The sequence below is a fragment of the Limanda limanda genome, chromosome 5, assembly GCF_963576545.1.
Source record: "Limanda limanda chromosome 5, fLimLim1.1, whole genome shotgun sequence".
In the NCBI taxonomy this organism is placed as follows: domain Eukaryota; kingdom Metazoa; phylum Chordata; class Actinopteri; order Pleuronectiformes; family Pleuronectidae; genus Limanda; species Limanda limanda.
In genome coordinates, this window is record NC_083640.1 from 17,892,650 (window position 1) to 17,899,668 (window position 7,019).

General features: G+C 44.4%; 1 protein-coding gene across 1 annotated transcript; it reads left to right on the forward strand.

The window, feature by feature from the left end:
- Positions 1 to 3,560: 3,560 nt before the first annotated feature.
- Positions 3,561 to 4,712, forward strand: LOC133001999 (gastrula zinc finger protein XlCGF49.1-like). The gene has a single exon (XM_061071726.1). The coding sequence runs from the start codon at positions 3,837 to 3,839 to the stop codon at positions 4,521 to 4,523; it is 687 nt and encodes a 228-aa protein (XP_060927709.1). The 5' UTR covers positions 3,561 to 3,836; the 3' UTR covers positions 4,524 to 4,712.
- The last annotated feature ends 2,307 nt before the right edge of the window (positions 4,713 to 7,019 follow it).

Below are 7,019 nucleotides of genomic sequence, written 5' to 3' on the forward strand. Positions count from 1 at the left end.
GTAATACAGTAGTACAAAAAACGCCTCCCAGAAGGGAGGAGGGCAAACAGTCTGTGGCTGGGGTGAGAGCTGTCCTTGGTGATGCTGCGGGCCCTCCGCAGACATCTCTTCCTCTGGACAGCTTCGATGGTGGGGAGTCTGGAACCGATGATGCGTTGAACAGTTTTCACCACCCTCTGCAGTGATTTCCGGTCCGCAACAGTGCAGCCGCCATACCACACCTTGATGAAGTTGGTGAGGATGCTCTCGATGGTGCAGCAGTAGAAATTCACCAGAATCTGAGGAGACAGCTGGGCCTTCCTCAGTCTCCTCAGGAAGAAGAGACGCTTGTGTGATTTCTTTACCAGGGTTGAGGTGTTGAGGGACCAAGAGAGATCATCAGAGATGTGGACACCCAGGAACTTGAAGTTGGTGACATGCTCAACCTCCGTCCTGTTGATATGGATGGGGGGGGGGTGTGCCACCTATCTTCCTGAAGTCCACAATGAGCTCTTTGGTCTTCTTTGTGTTGAGAGCCAGGTTGTTATCGGTGCACCACTCCGCCAGGTGCTGAACCTCTTCTCTGTAGGCAGACTCATCGTTGTTGGTGATGAGGCCAATCACCGTTCTGTCATCTGCAAACTTTACAATGGTGTTGGAACCATGAACAGGTATGCAGTCGTAGGTGAAGAGGGAGTAGAGGAGAGGACTCAGCACAAAGCCCTGTGGCACGCCGGTGTTCAGGATGAGGGTGGAGGAGGTGTGGTGCTCTAACCTAACAGACTGGGGTCTGTTGGATAGGAAGTCCAGTATCCAATTGCAGAGGGAAGTGTTGATGCCTAGGTCACCGAGTTTCGTGATCAGTTTGGAGGGGATGATGGTGTTAAAAGCTGAACTGAAGTCTATGAACAGCATTCTAACATAAGAGTTGTTATTGTCCAGGTGAGAAAGTGCAGAGTGAAGTGCCGTGGAGATGGCGTCCTCTGTACTCCTGTTCTGGCGGTAGGCAAATTGGAAGGGGTCCAGTGTGGGTGGTAAACAGGTGGAGGTGAGCCAGGACCATCCTCTCGAAGCACTTCATTATGGTGGGGGTGAGTGCGACAGGGCGGAAGTCGTTGAGGCTCGCTGCAGTGGAGTGTTTTAGCACCGGCACGATGGAGGTGGTTTTAAAGCACGTGGGGACAGCTGCTTGGGCCAGTGACAGGTTGAATATGTCAGTGAAGACCTCAGCTAGCTGCCCAGCGCAGGCCCTGAGCATGCTTCCGGGGATGCCATCAGGGCCAGCAGCCTTACGTGCATTGATCCTGCTCAGTGCAGCACACACGTCGATGGAGGAGAGTGTGAGGGGCTGGTGATCAGATGTGAGCACAGCCTTGGTTGCTGCCTCCTGGTTGTCCCTGTCAAAGCGAGCATAAAAGCTGCTTTTGGGGGGTGGTGTTGGTGGGTTTGTAGTCAGTTAAAGCCTGGATGCCTTGCCACATATGTCTGGGGTCGGAATTCTTGAAGTGTTCCTCAATCCTCAGCTTGTAGCAGTGCTTGGCCTTCTTGATGCCCCTCTTCAGATGAGCCCTGGAGGAGCTGTAGGCCTGAGCATCACCTGATCTGAAAGCGGTGTCTCGTGCCTTCAGCAATAGGCGGACCTCTTTGTTCATCCATGGCTTCTGGTTAGGGAATGTGGTGATACGTTTGAGGGTGGTGACACTGTTGATGTTGGTGTTGATAAAGTCCAGAACGGAAGAGGCATAGGAGTCGATGTCCGTGTGGGAGTCCAGTGTGGTCTGAGTGGCAAACGCACTCCAGTCTGTGTGTTCAAACCGGAGCTGTAGTGCAGTGTCTGCTCCCTCTGGCCACACTTTAACTGTCCTCACTGTGGGTTTCACACGTTTGATGAGTGGTGTGTATTTGGGGAGTAGAAACAAAGAGAGGTGGTCAGACTGTCCTAGGTGGGGGAGGGGGACGGCGTTGTATGCACCAGCCATGTTGGTGTAAACATGGTCCAAAGTCTTGACTCCTCTCGTGGCGCAGGAGACATGTTGGTGGAATTTGGGGAGCACAGTCTTCAGGCTGGAGTGGTTGAAGTCACCCGCAACAATAAAGGCTGCCTCCGGTTGTGATGTCTGACGTTTGCTAATGGCAGTATGCAGATCTTTCATAGCCAGTTTAGCATTAGCATCAGGGGGGATATATGCTGCAGTCACAACAGTGGATGTAAATTCTGTGGGCAGATAGAACGGTCTGCACTTAACCATGATATATTCCAAGTTAGGTGAGCAGTGACTCTCAATGATGGCAGTGTCCATGCACAAAGCTTTGTTCACGTAGATGCAAAGACCCCCACCTCTGGTCTTACCGGAGTCATCAGCTGTTCTCTCCGCCCGTAGGAGGTAGCACCCCGTTAGCTCGACGGCGCTATCGGGAACGCTGCTGTCGAGCCATGTTTCTGTGAAGATCATGACGTTACAGTCCATAATCCATTTGTGAGTGGTGATCCGCAGCCGCAGTTCATCCATTTTGTTTGCCAAAGACCGAACATTGGTGAGGAAAAGGCTCGGTAGAGATAGCCGGTGAGGAGTTAGCTTTAGCTTAGCCCACCTCTCTTTCCCCGTCTTTGTTTACAGTCTCGACGCAGCCTGTGAGCATTTCCGGTCGGCGCAGCCAGGTCGGAAGCCTCGGTAGTCTTGACTATCTCAGGAATGAGCCTTGGACCAACGAAAAAGTGGGTAGTAGGGCAGGATCCGATGTCCAAAAGATCCTGTCGGCTGTAGATGGTTTTCGCAAGTCTGTTCTGATTGAACAGACTTGAAACGAGTAGGCAGATAATAACTATTTTGCTAAATCTGGGGAGACGCTGAGCCTCGCGTTGTGCACGCGCCCCCATCTTGGTCAGTGTATGTATACTTACACTTACACTTATATTTGCTTGAATATTTATTAAATAACCATTTTTAAAGGATTTTTGAATGGACGCTAATTAATAATAAAAAAATCTCACGTACCCCCTGCAGTACCTTTAAGTACCCCCGGGAGTACGCATACCCCCATTTGAGAACCATTGCCGTAGAGGAACCGCTAATGTTGGCTAGCATCAGCTCGAGCAGCGGAGTTAATACGTCACTTCCTGTCTCTGTCTGCTGCTCCACCTCTCACCTGAAGAATGAGGAGGATTTGATGCTGTTGTGAACTAATCTGTGCAGAAAGCCTGCTGCTGTGTTGCTCATGTCTGAAACAGAAAGTCTGGACACATTTCTCTGAGTTTTACCCACAGGTCTGAAAGCAGCTTAACCAACTAACTAACTTCCCCTCGCCCTGTTCTCCTCTGTTAGTGACCTTATTGGTTTATTTAGGCTTTTTTTTTACCAGAAACCTTTTGTTTTCAGAATAGATGTCATTAAGCGACACAACACAAGTTTTTCAAAACACCAGGAAACTCTGAAAGGATAAATGTGTGTGTTTGTGTTTCAGTGTGTCCTGCAGACGTCCAGCAACTGATGGTGAATAAAGAAGAGGTTCCCCCTGAGCAGCAGCAGTGGAGCCCCCTTGTGGACCAGGAGGACCCAGAGCCCCCCCACATTAAAGAGGAACAGGAGGAACCGTGGATTGATCAGGATGGACAGCAGCTTCAAGGACTGGAGGAGGCTGACATCAAGTTCACATTGACTCCTGTCGCTTTGAAGAGTGAAGAAGATGAAGAGAACCTTAAATCGTCAAAGCTTCATCCGAATGAGACGAAGGAGACCAGAGCGGACTGTGGAGCACCAGAACCAGCCAGGAACTTAGGTCCTGATGGACATTTACAACAAGGTACTGAGGACAAGACTGAAGACTCTTCTGAGACTGAAGAGAGTGAGGCTGATTGGATGGAGACCAGGGAACCTCAGATTGGTTTAAATACAAGAAATAACAAACAGCCTCTAATTAAAATGGGATGTAAGACAGAAAAAAAATTGTTTAGTTGCTCTGAGTGTGGTAAAATATTTAACCACAGGGGCCATCTAAATACACACATGAGGCTTCATACAGGAGAGAAACCGTTTAGTTGCTGTGAGTGTGGTAAAAGATTTAACGAAAGGGGCCCTTTAAATATACATATGAGGATTCATACAGGAGAGAAACCGTTTGGTTGCTCTGAGTGTGGTAAAAGATTTAACAAAAGGACCAATCTAAATTCACATATGAGGATTCATACAGGAGAGAAACCCTTTAGTTGCTCTGAGTGTGGTAAAAGATGTACCAAAAAGAGCAGTCTAAATTCACACATGAGGATTCATACAGGAGAGAAACCGTTTAGTTGCTCTGAGTGTGGTGAAAGATTTAGCCATAGGAACAGTCTAAATACACATATGATGACTCATACAGGAGAGAAACCATTCAGTTGCTCTGAGTGTGGTAAAAGATTTAACCAAAAGAACAATCTAAATACACATATGATGAGTCATACAGGAGATAAACCATTTAGTTGCTCTAAGTGTGATAGAAGATTTTACACAAAGGGCAATCTAAATAGACATATGAGGGGTCATACAGGAGAGAAACCATTAAGTTGATGGGGTGTGGTAAAGGATGTAAGATTCAGTCCTATTGTACGAGATGTAAGGATTCATAAAGGAGAGAAGTAATTCAGTTGCAACCTTTGCAACAAATTATTTAGTAGGAAATATCAGCAGATATTCATATTATACATATTCATGGTTCACTGTTTTAAATAGACTATTAACAGTTTGTATGTCCCTAGAAAATATCACACAAAATATTTGTGTTTATGTATCTTGTGTGTACTGATTTCTACATAATTTATTTATTTTTCATAATTTCAGTCATGTCATTTTAAGTTTAAAGTGTGTTCCTTGCACAGTATGAATGTTTGTTCTTAACTAGTTCATATGATTAAATATGTTTGTTTTAAAACAATGGTTTCTTGGTTCATGAGATTCAATGACAGTTTGTGTTTTTCTTTATGTATTGAATGTGTTTCCAAGAATAAAAGTCTAATAAAAAGATAATGGCGTCGTCGCCGCCCTCCTCTTTGTTTCTGTACGAACGGAGGCTGCACTGGCTGCAGTTGAATTGTCTCATCACGAGACAAATCAATCAGCTTCTCATGGTCAGACATGTTTGTTTACGTTTGACGTGAAGTCGGAACTGGGCAATTTCCGGTCAGAATATCTGACATACGAGTCGTCTGGAAGGCAGGATTACAATCACACTCACACAGTGAAGCAGCGGTGACGGAGGAGCCCTCGTTGACATGCATGATGGTAAATGTCAAACAGCAGGATTGTTAAATTCAGAAACAGCTGTGATGTCCACAATCTATACAATTTAAGATAATAATTTTTATATGCTTGTGTTTGTACTGGGAATGTCCGGGTCCGTCGGTAAATCTGTGTGATACTGGACTCAGTAGATCACAGATGTATATAAAACAACATAGATCATAGGGCAATGATTCAAAACAAACATATTTAATCTAATGAGCAATAAGCAGGCAAGGTGATGGACGCAGGAAGTGAAGCGTTTATCCTTGCCGCAGTGCGCAAAATGCATGCCACGTTTTAAAATGCATGTGCTCGGGCCCGTTCAGTGCTGCGCTGCAGTCCCAGAAATTGTAGAAATTGTCATTTTAATGTTTAATTGTTTTTGTTTTCATCTCAATTTGAAGTTGATCTGATGTAAGCCTTGGTACTAGTACCTCAAAGTACAAATGTGGAATATGGCCAAAATGGCCACTAAATGCTAAATGGCGGGCTTCCCGTTGTGTTTTTCATAATGCCCCTTATTATTATTATTCAGGCAAATGAATTGGCTTTTTGAGAGCTTTAACGTGCTCAAATTCATACCAAAATTTGCAGAAATTAGAAAGTGGTGAATATTTACGTATTCTGGAGGAATTTTCAATGTGCGTCGCAAAAAGGCTCAACGGTGCCCCCCGAGACCCCTGGAACATGTTCACATTGACCGATCTTCACAAAAATCAATACACATGTATCGATTGACCAGGCAAACAAAAAAGCCTGTAGGTGCAATTTGAAGGTACGGCGAACTTTCATCCTTCGCCAAAGGAGACGATGTTGTTATATCTCCACTATGCATTGTCCTATCACCACCAAACTTCTGTCACATGATCAGAGTCCAAGCCTGAACAGCACTATGTGTCAATATTTCCTCAGTCATTATTTATTTTTTTCAGGCAAAAGGCAAATGCATGCTTCAAAATGTATGTGCTCGGGCCCGCTCAGTGCTGCTTTGCAGTCCTACAAATGTTAGATATTGTATTTTATAGTTGGTTCTTTCAAGGGTTGAGCAATCCTGGTAATTATTATTATTATTTTTTGAGGGGTTTAACAAGCTCAAATTTGCACCTCCTGTGCAGAAATGAACTGCGCACCTCCTGCGCAGAAGTGGACTGAGGATTAATTTTATTTAATTTTATTTAATTACATTTTTTTATATTTTTTTTTCACAATTTGTTCTCGTTGCCCACAAAAATATGTAATCATATGATATAACGATACAGTTTAAAGACTTCTGTAAACATGGGAGTAGAAGAACAAAAGGAAACATGGGAGCAGTGAGATGAAATAATTTTTTTTATACAATGCAACTGCTCATTAGCTCAAGTGGTAACAAATACCTGGACCCAAACATAGAGATGCCATCTTTACTCAGGTCAGGACACACAGGAAAGTACCATCCCCCCCATCTTTTCTCTTTGCCATCAATTAATATAACAGTGTTTATATTTTTACATTATAATCTGACAATTGACATACAAAAGAGGAATAAAATAATCAGATATTTTTTTTATGTTAAAAAAAATCTACAAAGTACTTCATTGGATTGTAAGCACCTGAATCTTCTGTCTGCCTTTGCACTAGCATTTTTCTAAATCGTCATAGGCACATTATTATTATAGTGCTGGATGTGTAAATTTGGAGACTCAAGTTCAACCGAGTTCAGTGGGATGCTGAGAGAGAGAGAGAGAGAGAGAGAGAGAGAGAGAGAGAGAGAGAGAGAGAGAGAGAGAGAGAGAGAGAGAGAGA

What these genes read in the sequence shown, in the direction of transcription:
- LOC133001999 (XM_061071726.1), top strand. Translation starts at nt 3,837, where the DNA reads ATGGAGACCAGGGAACCTCAGATTGGTTTAAATACAAGAAATAACAAA.